This window comes from Paroedura picta, chromosome 18 (genome assembly GCF_049243985.1).
Source record: "Paroedura picta isolate Pp20150507F chromosome 18, Ppicta_v3.0, whole genome shotgun sequence".
Taxonomy (NCBI): domain Eukaryota; kingdom Metazoa; phylum Chordata; class Lepidosauria; order Squamata; family Gekkonidae; genus Paroedura; species Paroedura picta.
In genome coordinates this window covers 3,854,408-3,874,093 of record NC_135386.1, presented here as the reverse complement: position 1 = coordinate 3,874,093, position 19,686 = coordinate 3,854,408, and the positions used below count along the sequence as shown (strand labels likewise).

Genomic DNA, 19,686 nt, shown 5'->3' with positions numbered 1-19,686 from the left:
CTAAGCCCAGCAAACGCTGGCAGGGGCTCATGGGACTTGTAGTCCATGGGCATCTGGAGGACCACCGGTTGACTACCCCTGGTCTAGCCTACAGAGGTGGTGCGCTCCCCTCTTAATGGCAGTCTTCCAGGGGTGGCCGAATCGTGGCTCTCCAGATGGCCATAGACAATTCCCATGAGCCCCTGCTAGTATGTGCCAGCAGGGGCTCATGGGAATTGTAGCCCACGGACAGCTGGAGAGCCACGATTGGGCTACCCCTGCCTTTGGGCTGATCCTGTGTAGAGCAGGGGGTTGGGACCTGGATGGCTTCTCTAAACCCTTAAGATCTGCACATGTGCATTCACACACACACACAGAGTCTCTTTTTGCAGGTATAGCATAAGCCAGGATTCCCCAAACTTTTGGAGCAGGTGTGCACCTTCGGGTGGGTTTGCGAAACGGCTACTGCAGGAGGAAGCCCAAGGGAGGGGGGGGGGGAAGGGGTAATTCTTTAAAAAAACACAACACTGGGTGGGGAGAGGAGTGAATGGGAGGCTAAAAGTGCAGGGTTCAGAGTGCTGCAGCTGGAAGCCAAGTGACATTTCCAAAACCTGTACAGAATGGGATTCCACAAGTAGGGACCTGCAAGGAACTTGGGCAAAGGATCCATTCCACCCCGGCCTTTGTTCATTCCCCTTCCCTTGTCGGAAAAAATCTTTCACTCTTTCTCCTCCATGACACTCTTACCCCTTTTCTCCTCCCTGTACTCTTCTCCGACCTCTGCGCCCTCTTCCTTCCTCCGCTTCTCCATCGATAGTCCCTTCTTCTCTTCCTTTCCTCGACCCTCTGAGTAGGCCGCTGCACAGGAAAGTAATCTGTGAACATTTGAAGAAATTAGCCCTCCAATACAGATTCCATTAATTTTTAAGACTTTATGGGCAAACTTCCAATTCCGGAGAAAAGCCTCCTTTCTCTCGGCATGGCCCCAACGCAAAGATTTAGGCATCCGTGGATCTACCCCCTCCTGAGACCTGGCCCTCCCGTTTTTCTGACTCCTCGCACAGTAAAACATAAGACTTCACTGGCACGCATCGAGGAAACAAACTAGTTCCTTGCAGGTTCGTGGCAAGATACAAAACCACTGTTTTTATTGTTAAGACCGAAAAAGAAGGGGGAGAGAAGAAGAAGAAGAAGAAAAAAAAATAATCAGTAGAGCTGGGAGCAAAAATAGCTGGACGCAATCATACAAGTAAATTATCAAACAATATGAAACGCTTTATTTTGAACTTTACAACATATAAATATGAGACATATCTGTGCTTTTCGGGAGCCGTCTCTTCCCCCTCCCATGACCAGGGTCCGTTGGACATTGCACTGTTGCCTCCAAACGGTGCGCTACGCAAGGGTCTCTGGCGTCGCCGACACGGCAGTCGGGCCAGTCTCGGACTATGTACACGTTCCCGCCGGGACCTCCGCCTTCGCCCGTCTGTCATCTGCTCAGGTCCCGGCTTGAGTCTCGGCAACTCAGTCGCCTCTCCTCGGGGGACAGGCCGGCGAAGAACGGGTGGAGCAGCGCTTCGGCGAAGGTGACCCGGTGGGCGGGGTCAAAGGCCAACATCTGTCTCATCAGGTTGAAGAGCTGCATGTGCTCGGAGCCCTCGTGCAGCATGTACGTCTGGGGACGGGGAAGGGAAGCCGGGTGTGAACGAGAACGAGGAAAGAGACACGTGAGCGGGAGGATCCGAGAGTCGGATTAAGTATGTTCCGGGAGCGGCTGGCGGCATGTGGTGCCCGCTGAGCCCTTTCCTGGCGCCCGCAAAGAGGCTCTAGAAACTGGGTGTGGCTGGGTGGGCTTCCTGCACAGCAGGGCTTCTGATCGGCCCTTAAAGGTCAGACTCCTCGTGCGGACGGAAATAACATTTGCAGCAGCAGCCCCCATGATATCAGTTCCATCTCCTTCTTTTCTGCTGCATTATTTTTAAAAGTTCCCCAGCACCTGGGCTTCCTCATTGAATGAGTCTGCCGCCCGGAGTGCGCAGGATAAAAAGTTGGGGAGCTCATGCGGGGGGAGAGCACCCCCCCCCCTCTGCCTATAACCCATCACCGGCGGAGCACCATGAGGCCAGAGCAGCCTTCCTGCAAACCTGTCTTTTTCTTGAATTTTCGGTAATGCCGCTCGCTCTACCCACCTGCAGCGGCTTGCAGTTCTCCTGGACGTATCTCCCGTCGGAAGTGTTCTCGTCCCACATCAAACTGCCCTTGTGGAAGTACTTTTGCTTCCTGGGGATGGGGGGGGGGAGAGGCAGAAGAGATGAGAGAGAGGCAGCTACTCCCACTGGCGAAGCCTTAAAGAGCTGGGACCGTTCCCCATCTTCTCCTGAGGGCTTCTCTAGAGGTTTGTACCACCAACAATCTTGGATAAAACATACTGAACTTGCGTATGGGGAACCCTGCAGGCCAGGTGTGTAGATGGCTGTGGGGAAGGGGGGGGGGGGCTTTGTTGGTGGCTGGTAATGGCTAATTTTCTCTGGCATTGACCCACGGTCCTCTCACTACCATCTAGAATGAGTTATCTACTTTCAGACTTACACCGTGCACTGACTCTCCTCAAATCTACGAAAGCAGGGGGCAGTGGGAAGTAGGAGGCCGTTGTCAGGTCCACAGGGAAGGGGGCTGAGGCTGAGTGGCCCAGGATCGGCTGCTTTACCGCAGACCTACACTCTGAACTTCCTGGCTCAGGCTGACGGATAAAACAGAGCCGAGATTCTCAGCAAAACGGTCTGGACTGCTTTGGGGTGTTTCCATCGAACGCTCCGGCGGGAGGCCGAGGCGGTATACAAATGTAATAAATAAATGAACCACTCCGACAGGCTCACCTTGTTTTGCGGATCATGTGTTGCGGGATCGGGCCCAGGATTTTCTCCATCATCACCAGGTGCTCTCTGTTCTCGTGGGTCTGCAAAGGGAAAACAAGGATGCCCAACGTTGATCTCTGCCCAGCAGACCTTTTCCCCTTTTTCTGTTTTGCTTGAAAAGCCTCTCCTAGGTGTCATTCCCGCTCGGCGAAAGTCAAGGCGGCTCGTGAGATAAATGATTTATTAAAGCACAGTAAATAAAACGATCGCACCGCCCCATAAAGGGTCCCAAGGTGAACGCTCCAATTACAACCGCCAAGCAGTAAAAACCGAAAAAAGGGAAGCCGTCAAATCCGAGGGGTAAACAAATAAACGCAATCCTGATTAAAACGGTTGTCAGCGGCCGCCTGGACACTAGCAGCTAAGGGGCTGGATTGTCTCAAGTCTGGCCAAAAGACAGATGTTTATTTCTAGCAGCTACGGTGGCTGACGGGAACCGTCACATTCAAACGCAGGAAGCCTCTGCATCCCAGAGCCAGGATGCAATATCGGGAAGGTGTTGTCTCTATGCCCTATGGTTGGCTGCCTGCTGCCTGCAACAGAATTCTGAATTATTGCTCTCATGCAGCAGGGATTTTCTTATGCCCTTAACTTTCTGCCAAGCCTACGAGACCATGAGCCACGCCCCATCAAATCTGCCTTTCCTCTTCTCCCACTGCTCCTGGATTGACACCACTTTCGGAAGTCTGACGAGCCCAAAAGCCACCCTGTGACATCTTGGACTTACAAAAACAGTCACTGACCACAGAGGGAAACATTTAAGGGAAAGGCGGAATAGATGGACATCCATGGACATACCTGGAAGAGCGTGAACCCCCGGTAGTACTCAAAGAGAATGCAGCCGATGCTCCACACGTCACACGGCTGCGCCCAGCCCAGTTCTGCGGAGAGGAACACGCAATGTGGAATGAACGCTGGAAATCATTCTGAGGCCCCCCCATGATACACATACATGAATTAATTCCCTCCTTTGTGCTTCCTTCCTCTAGCTGCAAGGGGAACGCTAGAACAAAGTGACAGTCTGGAGACTCACATTTTGTTCTGTCCCTTCAGACAAACATGGCGAACCACCTGAATCTATTGTCTGGCCTATCCAGGTGTGGGTGTGTCAAGAGCCACCAAGTCACAGGTGACTTGTGGTGAGACTCTGTAAGGTTTGCCATACCCCTCCTCTAGCCTTCCCTAGTGGTCTCCTCTCCAAATTCTAACCTGGGCCAATTCTGCTTAAGGTGCCGGGATCAGATGAGATCAAGCTAGCCTGGCCCACCAGTGTCAGGGCAGAACTGGGTGTGAAAACCCTTACCTGCTCTGCTTTCGTGTTCCCCCCCCCCATCAGCTCACTAGCTCTGCTCTCCTGTTTGTTCGGGGGCACCCCTTCCTGAAGCCCCTCCAGTTTAAAGAGGAGCAGTACACGCAAGGGGGGTGGTTTCTTGGCACCTCCGCCATTTAGCATGGCGTCTTGGCGGGCACAGTGTGTTCTTCCACACAGATACCTCTTGCCTATGCCCGGATCCTCAGAGACACAGCAAAAAGGAAAGCCAGCTCACCCAAGATCACCTCCGGCGGGCGATAATGCCGGGTCGCCACGATGGTGGTGTGATGCTCGTGATCGAAGGTGGCGCTCCCAAAATCGGCAACCCGGATGTTCGTGTTCCTGATCAGCCTCTCTTCGCAGCTCTGTTAACACACATAACGCTGCAGGTTAGCTCCCAAAGACAGGATGCTCTAGCTGACTGGGGTGGCTAAGCAGTGGCTCTCCAGCTGTCCGTGGACTACAGTTCCCATGAGCCCATGCCAACTGAACGTGCTTGGCAGGGCCTGACGGCCATGGTTGTCCACGGACATCTGGAGAGCCCTAGAGATGAATGTCAGCCACAAAGCAGAAAGTGAGGGATTGCGGCCCAACGCTGAGCATGTCAAGCAGGCCCTGCAGTCACAGGAGGCAGACAAGTCATGCCTTGGACTATCAACGAATTTGAGAGCCCAGAGTCCCTCCCGACTTTCATTCAAGGGAGAAAGCGGCTACGGGAAGAAGGCGAAGGCAGGTGCTTGCAGGTGCCGGCCAAACCCACCTTTTTCTCATTGTACAAGGTGTCGTAATCCGAGTTGACAAACAAGATGTTTTCCGGCTTGAGGTCGGTGTGAGTCAGCTGGTTGTCGTGCAGGACTGCAGGAGAGAGACGCAGAGAAAGGGTGTCGTAGGCTCAGGCAACAAGCGTCTATAATAGTCACCGAGACACAGCGCGCAAGGTCGCCTGTGCATGGGCCGCAGGGGTTTTCATGCAGCTGATGGAAAGGCAACCTGGCCACATTCTCTAAGGCAGGGTAGTCAACCTGTGGTCCTCCAGATGTCCATGGACTACAATTCCCATCAGCCCCTGCCAGCGTTTGCTGGCAGGGGCTCATGGGAACTGTAGTCCATGGACATCTGGAGGACCACAGGTTGACTATCCCTGCTCTAAGGCTTATGCCCTGAAACGATGGCTCAGGACAGACGGGACGGGCAAAAGGAAGCCCTATCTACTTTCTAAAAATGCCTCCCAAAAGGGTTTCAGTGGCACCGTGGCGCTCTCAGGCACTGTGCTGGGGACCCCCCTCCTCGCCCCCGCCGAGCTTTAGAAAACAAGAAGCCCGGCCGCTTACACTTCAGGGCGTGGCAGAGCTGGTAGGCCATGTGTCGGATCTGCAGGAGTGGGTAGGGCTGGAAGTTGTTCTCCTTCAGGAACTCAAACGTGTTCTTGCCCAAGAGCTCAAACGCGATGCACATGTGGCCGTGGAAGTTAAACCAGTCCGACATCAGGACGCACAAGCTGGACACGACAGAGGAGAGGGCCAATGAGAAGACTGCGTTCAAAGCCCTCCGCTGCTCTTTCTCCGGAAGACGAGTCTGAATCAGGCAAGTCTCAGCGAGCCAAACTGGGGCTCATCCCCCCCCTCAATCAAAACCATGTGTAGGAACCACTTATAGCCCACTCCTGTCCAGGAACAGCAGGAGAGAGTTCCTACTGTGGGATTATTGGCAGCTATTTGGACTGCAAAGCTCTCTTGAATTGTACACAACTCCACTGAAGAAGAAGAGTTGGTTCTTAGATGCCGCTTTTCTTTACCCGAAGGAGTCTCAAAGCGGCTTACAGTCGCCTTCCCTTTCCTCTCCCCACGACAGACACCCTGATGAGGTGGGTGAGGCTGAGAGAGCCCGGATATTCCTGCTCGGTCAGAACAGTGCTGTGGCCAGCCCACGGTCACCCAGCTGGCTGAACCCCAATATGAGGCAGCTCTTCTTCCTTCTTGTGATGGATCAACAGTACAGCCCTCAAAGTCCTACTTATAGGCAAGCGTATCAGCACCCCTGACAGCTACAAGAGTATATAGAAAGCTACATGACCATGTTCCAGTTTCTGGCTGCCTCTGGCAAGTGCCCTTCCTCAACGGCCTTTTTGATATCAGTGTGTTCGATCGGAGGGAAAACTGGAAGGGCGGATCCCGGGAGGCCCCTTGGTGGTGGTGGGGAACGGGCCAAATAACCTCTTAACCTGCCACCCCAGCGGTGAGACCTACTGCTTGTTGTCTTTGTCCTTCTCCTTGATTTTCTTTAAGACGTTGATTTCTAGCCTGGCTGCCTCTCGGTACTTGCCCACGTTTCGGATGATCTTCAGAGCTATCAGAGACTTCCCTCTGCAGAAAGAAAGGAGGAGACATGAGCAAACTCAGCAGCAATCAGCGTTCCCTGTAAGGTGTGTCAGGACGCTCCTTTTAAGGTCTCCGCGTGCCAATTCTTGCCTCTTAGCAGTGTGGGTAGACCTGTTCTCTGGAGAAAACGGGGCAGGCTCGGAACGGAGGGTCTGTGGGAGGAATAACTCATTCACACAAAAGCCCAATGTAGGCCCGCTCACAACTTTAATGCCAAGGCAGTTTTGACTTGTAAAAGTAGCATTTTTTGCTCCAACACTTCACTACTTAAGAGCAGGCTTTCCCAAAACCCTGAAGTTTCTTGACGGCCTTGGAAGGGTTTCCCGAATGGGTGGGAACTGATTTTTTAATCTATTTTTAACATCTGTTAAACATTTATTGGGGGGTATGACCACACTATGGCCTTGCTGACCCCCCAATAGCCAATGAGGAGGCTGGAAGGGGTGGGCAGGGGAGGGGCTCCAGTTGGGCATGTCCACAGCTACGCTTCCCAACCATACTTGGCCCTTCTTCCTGCGAGTGAGAAAAGGTCCAGTCTTTTAGAACCGTGTTTTCCCCCTTGTGGGTTAGAACCCAACACTGGGCCGCAAAGCCTCTCAAAACGGGCCCTCCCTACCAGTTGACCCAGGCCTTTCCGTTGTTTCTCTCCTGTGTTGTTGGAAAGTGAGGCGCCATGGAGGGGGACCAATGGAAGCTGAGGGATCCTTCATTTGAGGCGGGGGGGAGAGGCCATGGCCTGGTCCTCGACAGGCTCACAATATTAAGACTTTAGACTTGTGGGTCATAGAATCATAGAATCATAGAGTTGGAAGGGGCCATACAGGCCATCTAGTCCAACCCCCTGCTCAACGCAGGATTAGCCCTAAGCATCCTAAAGCATCCTAAAGGGTCACCCTGCTGAAATGCCCGGGAACTGCTTTTTAGACGAAGCCACAGGAACACACTGAAACACCGCGGTCCTCTTCCAGTCGAATGCCGGATCGCCCAAAGGTCCTGGGTTTCACTGCAGCTCAAGGGGTTGGAGGAGAGACGGCGGGAGGGCCTACCTGGCATGGTCCACGCACTCCACGACTTTCCCAAACGTCCCCTCGCCCAGGCTCCCGACAATTTCGTCTAGGAGAAAAAACAGAACCCCACGTGAGCCCCGGGGACGCGGCGGGAGCGCGGGTCCTGAAATTTCACAGCATGATACAAGTCCAAGAAAAATAGGCTCTCTCAAATGCTAGATTCTTTTTCTTTTTTAAATAACACACACAAGTGACTACTTTCTCTTTCAGGCAATCTTTTCTCTCTCTCTCTCTCTCTCTCTCTCTCTCATTTTTTTGTTTAAACTGGTCAGTCCGTTTTACAAACGAGATAAAAGCGAAAATAAAACGACCACACCACTAGCGACCCCTCCCGTAACACTGAGAGCGTTCTGGTCTAACATGGGGGGGATAGAAAGTAGAGAGGTAAAGTTTTACGAAAGGTGGCTGTACATCGCTCTTGGAGCCAATCGCCGATCCTGCACACCAGGTGGCCTTCTTTGTCATCTTCCACGCTCCTGCTGCGCTTACTGCTCTGTTGGCTTCTCTGCACACACCGCCCCCCGAAACGCCATCCGACCAATCGCACACAGCGGGCCGTTCCGATTGGCAGATTTGAGTTGTCGTTCAGAGGCGGAGAGACGACGGATGCGTCCGGTGGTTGGTTGGTTGGTTGGATTTTCCAGATTCCAGCATTTCATAAGGCACACAGCATATATAACGATAGGGATATTGCAAGGGACACGTCAAGACACAAAACCGACTTCAAAACAAAAAAAAAGTTTTCTTTTTCTTTCTTTCGTTCTCTTTTTTTTGTTAAAAAAAAAAAAAGACAGCTACGGGCACGTCAAAGGAACTCTGAATAGCTACGGGAGGGCGGGCGCGGCGTCGGCACCGCGCCGGCGAGCGCTGCGTGGTTCCGGGGGAGGCTCCGGGGGCTGGGCACCCTTCCCACGGACACACATCCTGCCCGCTCTCCACTGCTGGGGGGTGGGGGAGAAAAGAGCCTGCCGTGCAGCAAAAAGGACTCCGGGACAGCAGCTTTTCCATCAGCAACGGTGACCGCGGGCAAGCCCCAAATCAAGTCAGCTCAGCTAGAGAAACCTCCCTTCTCCCTGTCCTAAGCGCCGAACCGGACCGGAGCCAGCCCTTCCCTTTCTGTTCCGGGCAGAAATGAAGCCGACGGGGACTGCCGTGGCAGAACTGGGATAATCTGGGGCTGCTGCTGACTAGCGCCTTTCAGAGTGCCGCAGGCCGACGGGGACCCGTGCCTCCCAATCTTTAGGAAACCTTTCAGCTCAGAGCTTCGGCTCTCGGAAAGAAAGAGCTGCATCCTGACTGGCTTCTACTGAAGGGGAGGGGGGGGGGAAGAACCAAAAACCACCAAGCGATCCTGAAGGGCCTGACATGTCAGGAAGGGTTTCAAGGATTCCCCACCCCGCTCTCATAAGGTGCAAGAAACCGGTCGCAGGCCTCACTCCATTCCACTTCACTTCACCCCACCCCACCCCCAGCCTTGTTTCCTTTCCTCTGCAGCACACAACAACACACGGATCCTAACAGAAGGTCTGGAAAATCAGGGGGAAAGGGGAGAGAGCAGTTCAGGAGATCCTTAAAAGAAGATTCAGAGTACAGAGAGAGTTTTAAAGGGTTTCTCCCCCACCCCAACAAAATCCACACTTTTTTAGTATCGCACGCGCATAACCATGGGGCTAATTCCCCCCCAATGGGGTCACATTTACAGTCGCAACAATTATGTCAAACTCCGAGACGTACAGCAAATGTGACCGGAAAACGGAAGAGGAGGACAGGTTGGTCCTCCACCACAACCGATCAAGCGACCGCTAAAACCCGGCAGGGCTGCGCCCAATGCAACCGAGGGGCAGGAACGGAGTCGGATGAGGGCCTCGGCCTCCCTCTCTTCCCCCTGGCCCTAACGTTTCATGCTCTCTGTAGGGATGGGACTTGGGGGTGACGTTCGCGGCTTATGAATCGCCGCGAAGGTCGGTGAGGACAGCTTCCCTTCAACAATGAGCCAACGCTAAACGAGATTCCCGAGAAGTAAGCAGAAAGCGTGCGTGGGCGTTGCCGTGCAGGATGTGACCTTCTAGCGGAGGCCTGAGCCTTTCGAGACCCAACCCAGTCTGGATCACAACCTTTTCTGGGCTGCGCTTCGGTTCCCGGCACAGCCCCAGCTCAGGAGTTAACTAAGCCCCCGACCTAGCAGCCTGCTTCTATAGGGCTGGAAAGCTGAGTCTGGGTTGGCGGAGCACAGCTTGTGCAGACTCGTGAGGAGTCGCTAGCAGCTAGAAAGTAGCTGGCGTCTTTCCAGGGAACGGGAAAAGGACCCCTTCTCCTCTGTAGGCTGTACGAAAGGAATGCTACAGCGCCGTCCTACTAACGCACTATCGCTCCGCTTAGCTGCAAGGAGTCATGGGTGTAGGAAGGAATGGCCCACCACCCTGGCTCAGGGCAGCCCCTGTATCCCCCCCACAAACGGAACCACCCCGCATCACAATAGAAGGTTAAAAAGCGGATTGCCACGCGAGCCAGCCAGAGCGTGCCAAATGATGGTGCAACTATTTCTAAAGCTACAAACGCACAGACCCCTGGATCGCGCGGACACACGGCCCTACTGGGCTGGACTGGGTTTCCTGCCCAAATCCGCCTCGAGGAACACACCCGTGAGGGAACCATCGAGACCGGCTAGTGTGACCGGAGCAAGGCAATGGAACGCTACCACTGTACCGAGGAGAAAGGCAGAGGTTAGAGGTACTCACCCAGAGTTACACAAAGCTGTGGAGAAGCTAGAAGCCGGTTAAGTCCCTGACCAATCCTGAACTCGTTTTGGATGCTACTCACCGAGGAGGTACTGCTACAAGACCTGGTCCTGCGCTTCCGGCAGCGGTGCTGGCGCTTCCGTGTCCGGTGATGCTCTCGGTCGCGGGATCGCCGGCGGTGGCGGGAGCGGCGGGAAGAGTAATAGTCCTCTCCGAAAGACGCGCTCCGTTCTTCGAAACGGTAGACCTCGGGCTCCATGCCGTCCCGGTATCGTCTCTGATGGGGCATTCTGTCCTGGCTGAATCAAGCAGAGAAGCCAGATTACAAAACTCAGGCCAAGCAGAGGCTCTGCCCCTGAGCCAGGGTCCCAGATCAAGGCCTTTCCCATCCCCTCCTGCCTGGTCCTTTAACCAGAGATGCCGGGGATTGAACCTTTGTCCTTCTGCAGGCCAAGCAGAGGCTCTGCCCCTGAGCCAGGGTCCCAGATCAAGGCCTTCCCCATCCCCTCCTGCCTGGTCCTTTAACTGGAGATGCCGGGGAGTGAACCTGGGCCGTTCCGCCTGCCAAGCAGAGGCTCTGCCCCTGAGCCAGGGTCCCAGATCAAGGCCTTTCCCATCCCCTCCTGCCTGGTCCTTTAACTGGAGATGCCGGGGATTGAACCTGGGACCTTCTGCCTGCCAAGCAGAGGCTCTGCCCCTGAGCCAGGGTCCCAGATCAAGGCCTTCCCCATCCCCTCCTGCCTGGTCCTTTCAACTGGAGATGCCGGGGATTGAACCTGGGACCTCCTGCCTGCCAAGCAGAGGCTCTGCCCCTGAGCCAGGGTCCCAGATCAAGGCCTTCCCCATCCCCTCCTGCCTGGTCCTTTAACTGGAGATGCCGGGGAGTGAACCGGGGACCTTCTGCCTGCCAAGCAGAGGCTCTGCCCCTGAGCCAGGGTCCCAGATCAAGGCCTTCTCCTGATTCTTTGAACTGCAGCCACAAACTGAATTGGGAACCTTCTGCAGTGCAAAGCTGTCATTTGGCTGCTCTGCTGCAATCCCGCAAAAGAAGGCAAGGTACGCTTCAACTCGCTCATCCTTTCACTGCAGGGCAAGGCAGAGACGGCTGGAGGAGCTGAAGCGGCAGACTCCTGTGAACTGTAATTGTGGGGAAAGGCCGCCCAGGCTCCTGGGACTGGCAGAACGAGTAGCTCAGACTCCACTGTCAACAGGCCGGGCCCAGCTGTCTGCTCAGCATAATTCTTACAACCCCCTACTGTCACACACCGCAGGAACAGGGACAAATTGGTGGAGGAGAGCTCCTTAGAGGCTTGCAGAGGGGAACGGGTGGGCCAATCTCAGCCAACAGCAGCCTGTTAGACAGGCCTGGTGGGCAGTTTGTTGCCAGTAGGACAAAAGGAAATATTACCACTGCAGCTCAGTGGTGGAACATCTACTTTGCCTGCCTGAGGGTCACAGGTTCAATCCCGCGGAATCTCCAAGTGAAAGGCCTGAGCAGTAGGGGATGGGAACGGCCCCGCGTGTTCTAATTTGGCTTAGGGAAGTCTCTGGCTGTGGCAGAACATGCAGAAGGTCCCAGGTAGCAGGCGATTTGAAAGATCTCTGCCTGGGACCCTGGAGAGCCGCTGCCAGCCTGAATAGACAGGAGTAACCTTGATGGACCAAGGGGCTGATTCAGTATCAGGCAAAAGCCCATAAATATCTGACTCTCCTTGTCAGACGAGATGCCTGCCGTTCCCTTTGGACCACTAAGCCAAGATCTCGAGTGGGAAATCTCAGTTGTACGGCACCATGCTTTTCTTTGTAGTAAAATGTTAGTTTTCAACATTGTACTCCTACCTCCCCCCCCCTTAATATGAAACGGGACAAACGGGCCTCTTTAGCGGCCCCCTCTTTATCCCCGTTTGCGCCACGGAAGCTCGCTGGGCGACCGTGGGCTAGTTGCGCTCTCGGCCTTACCTACCTCACAGGGTTGTTGTGTGGATAATATGCAGGAGAAGAGAAGGACGTGAGCTGCGCTGGGTCCCCACTGGGAAGAAAGGTGGGATATAAATAAATTAAATAAACAAAGAAATACCATTGAAGACTGCTGGATCAAGGACTCAAACGGGGCCGGGGGGGGGGTCCTCCTTGTTAGTTAATGGCAGTCCAGTTGTTATTGCTCACATTCTGCTAAACCAGGGGTGGCCACACTGTGGCTCTCAAGATGTCCACGCACGACAATTCCCACGAGCCCCTGCCGGCGCGGCGCGGCCAGCCCTGTGCTAAACCGTCACCTGGTCGCAATTTTAAAACACTGGTGACCTTTGCGCTCCCTTCTTCAGTTTCATCTATTCCTGGGCCAGCCAGCCAGCCCTCCCCACTCCCCCCCCCCCAGCTGGACCAACCAGCTCGGGGCGGTTCACAACAGGATAAAAAAAAAAAATCAACACAACGGTTAAAGCAGCATCAAAATATTAAAACCGTCAGTTAAATTATCAACAATAAAGCACCCCACCACCACCATCCTCCACCTGGCCTGCACGGTTGGTAATATATGTCAGCAGAAGAATGTGGGGAGACGCGGTCAAAGAGACGCAAGGGTTTGTTCCCCAAAGCGCGGTGCAGCTCACCTTCTGGAACGCGACCTTCGTGACAGGTCCCGGCGACTGGGGTAGCGTGGCCTCCCTTCGTGGTGCTCCCGGCTTCGAGACCGCCTCCTCTTCCATCTGTGGTTCATGGTGGGATCGTGCTCCGGGGAGCGGTAGCGCTTGCAGTGATGCATCTGGGGACGTAAAAGAAACTCCGACGTAAACACCGAGGCTCTCCTAGTGACTCCCACAGATGTGGGCCGGCAATCTTGGCCAGTGCTGCGTGTCTGCCTTTATTGTACATCCAGTGATCGTTACTAGGCTAGGAAATACAGGCCTCAAGAATACCCAGTGCCAGCAAAAGTGCCTTTGTGACATAAGCATTGCGCCCTTCAAGGCCTGCTTGTTAAAGGCACACTGCCTGTTTATCACCCGGCTTCGGCTGGAGAAGAGACATTGCTCAAAGGCGACCGGGAAAGCTCAGAGACGCCGTTGGATTTCCCGATCCCACGTTGGCAGCTGTACTGACGCAGAGTGCTTTTGGGACTGCGGGCCCGAGGTTGCCGCTGCGGCCGACCCAAAGGCGAGACCCGCAACGATGCGGCTGGATGAACGCGTGGTTCTTGAAGCTGCCAACTTGAGATCGGGCTTCTCTGAACTCCACGGAACCTGCAGGTAAATAAGTGAGCTGGAAACTGGGCCGAATCGGAACTCTGCGCTAGGAAGTCGGCATCTCAGGCAACGGCCTGGATTGGTTCGGCCACAGAACACAACGTTCGGAAGACCGGTGGCCAGGCGTTAATAGCCTAAAAGGAAAGCTCTGCTAGCTGGGGATTATTATCAGAACAATCTTATTTTGGTTTTCAGTAAACTCGAGGACAGAAGTTTGAAAGGAATTTGAACCGGTGCATTATGCTGCGCTGCAGGGGCACATTTAAGCCCCCCACCCTCCTTTAAGGGAAACACCTGGGGACATTCAAAGTGGCCATGTCCGTATCCCAGGAAGTGGCATTGTTCTAGGGACAAAGGGGAATTAGAGTGATCAATGTCTCCCAGCTTTTGGAACTACTTCTGAAAGTCCCCGGGGCAGGAATATGGAATCCTAATTCCACTCTCCTCGATTGTTACAAGAGTCAGGTGGATTAAAGTAATCTCCATTGCAAATGCCCTCTTGTGCCCCAGTCATCTCAAACACAATGGCCTATATCCTACCAGCCCAGTTCAGCAGAGAGCGAACCCTTCCCTTAGCTGAAGGAGATGCCACCCTCCCTGCTTAAGTGGCTCTTTGTGCAGAAAGAAGGTCTACTTCAGTTGCAAGAAGGGACGTAAATTGAATGAGCGGAATGGCAGACTGCTGACTTACAATTCTGCAGCATTTGGATGCCCTATACCAGGGGTCCCCAACGACCAGGGGTCCCCAACGATAGGGTGCCCTATACCAGGGGTCACCCACTGACCCCTTTCCTGGCGCCTGCTTTTAGAAATGTGGGCAGGGCCAGGTGGGGCTTCTGTACAAATCAAAAGGCACCGTGCTAAAGAGAGCTTCTGCCTGGAATGGTGACATCCTGGGGTTGGCTCTGCCTCCTGCGGCAGCCATTTTGTGACTGTGCTTGCCACCCTGGGCCAGAATTCCATGCGCCCCCATAGGCTCAAAGCATTTGGGGACCCCTGCCCTATATAAATGTTTGCCTGAGCTAATTGGTGCTGGTTCCGACACCTTATAATCGCTGTTTGTTTTCGGCTTATGCCGGAATGTCTAACATACAGCGAACGCAGCTTTTGCAGCCTGGCAAGATGTTTCACGGTGCCAGGATGCACCCAGAAGCAGATTATTTTGTGCAGCGGCACAGAGAGTTTTATTTATAACGCAGCGCACAGGAACGGCCGGTTTATTTTTGCAAGGCTGTAATTTAGGTGGGGGAAGAGGGCAGAACGTCCCCCACGGTTCTCCTGACATCCCCACGAAATGGCTAGAAAGGAACCGACGGAGCCAGCGGGAGAGAGACGTCTTAATGGATACATCTGGGAGAAAACCCGTTTCCCGTTTAGTCACCGACAGCAGCTCCTGCTTGGGGCTGGAGCTGCTCCAAGCACAGTGACGCGGACACCTAACGCCTCTCCCATGATATAAAAGCGCATTGGTGCCCAATTTGGGAACCCGGCAGCAAATGCAGCCGGATGAGGATGTGCAAGCGATAACCTCAAATGCAATTAAGGCGCCCAGGGGACAATTCGGTCTTCTCCATCCCTGCCTCCCCCCAGCCGCCCAACGGACACTTTGTTAAGGCGTCACAGTTAACCTTTAATGATGCACCCCAGCCCCTCAATTTGTTCTTACGTTGACGCAATGCATGCATTTGTCATCGCTGCAGGTGGAAGTGTTGGTGTGTTTCAGAATGAGAGAGAAGGGAGGGTGGTATACAAGTCTAATAAACAAACAAAGAAGCCATCCCCTATTCCTGCTCACAGCAAATTCCTCGGATCCCTTCTGGTAACTTTATCCTGCAAGAGACATGAGCGCTGAAGGGCCAACTTCTTCCATTAGTCTAGCTACTGGGTCAACGTAAAACAGCTACTGTGTTAGCTAACAATCCCAAGAGAGATTTGCTGTGCATTACCACGGAACTCAGCTCTAAACTCGCAAGGGAATCAATCAAAACACCCAAGGGACCAAATCTCAAAAGTCTAAGAGCGGCTTCTCCTGAACAACAATATAAAACAGCTCTATAGTTATGTATTTCAAGATTTGGGGGGGGGGGAGGCTTAGCCCCCCCCCCCCATATCTGAATGAGGAGTACTTTCCACCCACCCACTTCAGAGTCTAAAGGAAACAGAGCTTCCAAAGTGACATCCTCAAATTAAAAAACCAGCCAACAGGATAGCTGGCTTCAATGTCAGTCAACCTGCTTTTTGTCATGTAACTCCCACTGTTTTAAATAAGAAAAAATATCGCATTTTTAAAAATCCAAACAGGAGTTTTAAAGAAGCAAACATACCATTTTTAAAGAGCTTGAAATTCTCAGAAGCACAACCATCACCAGGGTGCCAAAAGACTTATCTGAGAGGTAAACTCTCCAAATGAAACGGGGGCTCTCCATCCCTCGTTATGGAGGGAGGGAAAGGAAGGACCGGGCAGAGAGCCACGTCTGGATTCAACGCCAGGGCATTCTTGCCACGTCCCAGCACCCCACTCAAACTGGCCTACTGGTAAAACCAGTTGTCCCACAGGAACACGTCACGGGCGTCTGTCCTTCTGTTTTGGTTACTAAAGACAGGTCTCTTGCCCTGCATCCAGTTTTAAAAGCACTGTGATTCACGAGTCCAGTGGCAGCTCCTGACTCAAGCAGACGTTCCATTGGGCTGCATGGCCAACTGGGCCTCCTGTTTTATAAAGGGGAACCTAGCTTTTTTAAAGCTTAGTCCTCAAATCAGAGCCATCTGTCCGGCTTGTTCTATGGCCGATGAGAAACTGGAGCCAATAAGGAATGACTGAAAACCAGCCTTTGAGAGAGAGCCATCCTTCCCTTGGATGTACTAATGCTACCTTTCTATAACTGAACTGCCCAAACCCCAGTCATAAACATTCCATCCCACCAGAATCCCACTAGAAGCCTGTGCAAGTTTGTACGAGATCATATGCGATCAAAGCTAAATCGGGATCTACTTCCACCGGACGTTCTGTCCTGGCAAAAGGGAAAAAGAATTCACGTCCGAGCAGAAGCCCCTTAACCAGATAATATCCATCTTCCTTTGTGACATGCGAGTTTCCTTTGTGGAAAAATCCTCCCCGATAGAAAGGAGCAGGCAGTCACACAGTCTGGTCTAGCATTGGCTCGGTTCCACTGCAGTCTGAAGTGTTACGTAAACCTTCAAATATGCTTTAAAGAAAAAAGAATTTGGGGGGGGGGAGCAAACTCCCAACTGCCACCTCCACCTGATGCAGCAGAGATGGGCAGGTGTGTTAGTCTGCCCACAGGAGTAGAAAAGGGCAACGTGCTGCTGCTCTGATTCTTTTCTAAACACTGAATTAGTGGGATTGGGAAATACCTAGAGTTTTGGGATGGGGGAGCCTAGGGAGGGGAAAGACCTGAGCAGGCTACAAGTCCCTAGTGTCCATCATCCAAAGCAAAGATTTTCTTCAGGGGAACTGCTTTCTATCGATGGTTGTAAAAACAGAAGTTCTGCAGGCTCAACCTGGAGACTGGCAACGCTATGAACTAGGCCTGTGCAAGCAGCAGGAGCATATGAAACATACACAGTGAAACTATCCAGCTCAGAACTGCCTACTTGGATTGGCAAGATGGCGTTTCCCCCACCGTGGAGAAATATCTTCCCCTAACAACAGAGCCTTCAAAAATTTCTGAAGCAAGATTCCCTAAGCATACTTTATTTTTCTGGGACTGGCTGGCAAAACAGCTCCACCTCTCTCCCCAGCTCCCCAATAATAAATGCAAAAAGCATGCATAATTTAAACACCCATCAGCTGATACATTTCCATGTTATTTAGAGGCAACCAAAAAACAAACCAAAAACCACTAACAGAGACTGCCACGCACCCAGAAGGGTCTTTTTTGAGCCACATGCAGTATTTCATAGTCATTTTGCACGCAAGGCAAAAGCCAGAGGGATGCATTGGTCCAGAGGGCTGGGAGACCCGGGTTCAAATCCTCGCTGTGTGCTGGAAATAACTTTGTGCCCCTTGCATACTTCACACCCTTGGAGCTGGGAGATCCAGATTACTGGGTGACCTTGGACCACTCACACACTCTCAGCCTACGGTTGCCAGCTCTGGGTTGGGAAATACCTGGAGATTTGGGGGATGGAGTCAAGAGAGGGCAGGATTTGGGGTGGGGAGCGACCTCACTGGAGTATAATGGCACAGAGCACCCTCCCAAGCAGCCATTCCCTCCAGGGGAACCGATCTCTGTCGCTTGGAGATGAGCTCATTCCAGGGGATCCCTAGGGAAGGAACAATGCCCGACAGCAGGGCTGGCCACACTGCGGCTCTCCAGATGTGCTGGCAGGGGCCCATGGGGATTGCAGTGCCTCTGCAGAGCCACAGTTCGGCCACTCCCGCCCTAGACTCCCCCCTCCCAAGCGGCCATTTTCTCCAGGGGGGCAGATCTCTGTCGCCTGGAGAGGAGCTGGAATTCCAGGGGACCCCCAGGCCCCACCAAGGAAGCCGGCCTCCCTAACTGGGCCTACCTCGCAGGGCTGGTGTGAAGCGACGGGGACAATACGAAGCAACCAAAGCCCACCCCAAACTGGTCGCCGCCCAGGCCCGAGAGAGAACCGCCGTGCCCATTTTAAGGCCCGTCCCCCGCCAACCTGCCTGCTAGCCGAGATCCCTTTCGCCGTCGGAGACTCGAACCCGCGACCCTCGGGGTGCCCCTCCGGGGAGAAAAGGGACGAGCCACCGCGTCGCCGGCAGGATGCGGGGGGGGGGAGGAAAAGGGCAGAGGAGGGGAACCTCTCGCGAGACCTTCCTACCTTCCCAGCGAGAACGCGGCGGCCAGCGCAGGAACGAGATATCGCGATCGCACCCGCGCGCCAGCCCGAGACCGCGGCGGCCGCTTCGCCGCCCGAGAAAGGGGCGGGGCTTGCGGAGGGGGCGTGGCCAAGGCCTACTGCTCTGAGAGGAAAATGGCCCCGCCTTCCCCGTCCCCCCCCCCCCCCCCGACCTCGGCCTCCGGATTCTCCTCACGGGCGCGGCCTCGGCGGCCGTCCCTACCGGCGCCTCAGCCCCCGAAGCGGTCCGAAGGGCCCCTCACCGCGCTGCTCTCGACGCCCACCGAGGGAGAGCGGAGGTTTCCGGCGGCCGCCCGCTCTGCTTTTCCTCCTCCGTCGTAACGAAGCTCCGCGCAGGCGCACTCCGACAGCCCCGGAGGCCCAAGCTGGGGAGCGAGAGGACGCGGCGCGCCGGCGAGAGCGGCCCGCCGACGCCTGTGGCCGCTCTAGCCGCGCCACTCTGTCGCGATGGAGGACTGCGGCAAAGAGCGAGCGGAACAAGCGGCCGAAGAGGGCAGGATCGGCGGTGCGCCGCAACCACTTCCGGTTCCGGTTTGTGGACGCTGGGGTGTAATAAAATACACAGAAAATATAATGATAATAAACTTTAGATTTATAGGCCGCTCTTCCCGGTTGGCTCATTTATTTATATGATTTTAACTTTTATTGCTGGACAATTTGGGAGACGTTTAAATTTTATCCCCCCCCTTTTTTTTTTATAATTGCTTATATTAAAAATAGAAATATCTTTGCAACCGTTTTTCATTATACTCGTGCAGGGCTATCCCATGGGAAAATCCAGAGGGGTAGCAATGGGTGATCAACATTGCCTTTCTGTTGTCTACAGAGAGCAAAATAGGTTTGTGCATACACGAAAAACGAATAAACAGACAAGTCTGAATTCTCTTTTTTTGGGGCTTTTTTGTGGTTGAAGCAGTCAGATACCAGTCAGAAAGCAATTGGGAGCGATTTTGGTGTGGTGGTTAAAGAGTGGCGGCCTCTTATCGAACCAGCTTTTGATTCCCCAGCACTCCTCCACTGACCTTGGGCCAGTCACAGTTCTTCTAGAGGTATTCTCACAGAGGTAGTTCTCCCAGAGCTCTCTCAGCCCCACCTACCTCACAAGGGAGAAGAAAGGTAGCTGATGCAGGTGCCCAGCTCGCATTGCCAAGCTCTGTATTGGGCAATTTGTTGGGGATGGAGCCTGGGGGGGGGATTT

General features: G+C 53.8%; 1 protein-coding gene across 4 annotated transcripts; it reads right to left on the bottom strand.

The window, feature by feature from the left end:
- Positions 1-1,233: 1,233 nt before the first annotated feature.
- Positions 1,234-18,912, bottom strand: CLK3 (CDC like kinase 3). Of its 4 annotated transcripts, none has more exons than XM_077318146.1 (14): positions 18,691-18,912; positions 13,002-13,153; positions 12,353-12,418; positions 10,472-10,688; positions 8,063-8,156; positions 7,631-7,697; positions 6,453-6,569; positions 5,538-5,704; positions 4,967-5,061; positions 4,442-4,571; positions 3,693-3,775; positions 2,856-2,935; positions 2,169-2,259; positions 1,234-1,654 (listed from the first exon to the last, which is right to left on the bottom strand). In XM_077318146.1, the coding sequence occupies exons 2-14, from the start codon at positions 13,151-13,153 to the stop codon at positions 1,469-1,471; spliced, it is 1,545 nt and encodes a 514-aa protein (XP_077174261.1). In that variant the 5' UTR covers positions 18,691-18,912; the 3' UTR covers positions 1,234-1,468. The 4 variants fall into 4 exon arrangements, with proteins under 4 accessions (XP_077174261.1, XP_077174260.1, XP_077174263.1 ...); XM_077318145.1 differs by having other exon boundaries at positions 18,731-18,910; XM_077318148.1 differs by lacking the exon at positions 18,691-18,912 and adding an exon at positions 18,450-18,468.
- Positions 18,913-19,686: the final 774 nt, after the last annotated feature.

What these genes read in the sequence shown, in the direction of transcription:
- CLK3 (XM_077318146.1), bottom strand. Translation starts at nt 13,153, where the DNA reads ATGCATCACTGCAAGCGCTACCGCTCCCCGGAGCACGATCCCACCATG. An exon ending in GAGTGCGTGGACCATGCCAG is followed by an intron (nt 6,570 to 7,630) that starts GTAGGCCCTCCC and finishes TTCTTTCTGCAG; the next exon opens with AGGGAAGTCTCTGATAGCTC. An exon ending in GCTCTGCCACGCCCTGAAGT is followed by an intron (nt 5,062 to 5,537) that starts GTAAGCGGCCGG and finishes TCTCTCCTGCAG; the next exon opens with TCCTGCACGACAACCAGCTG.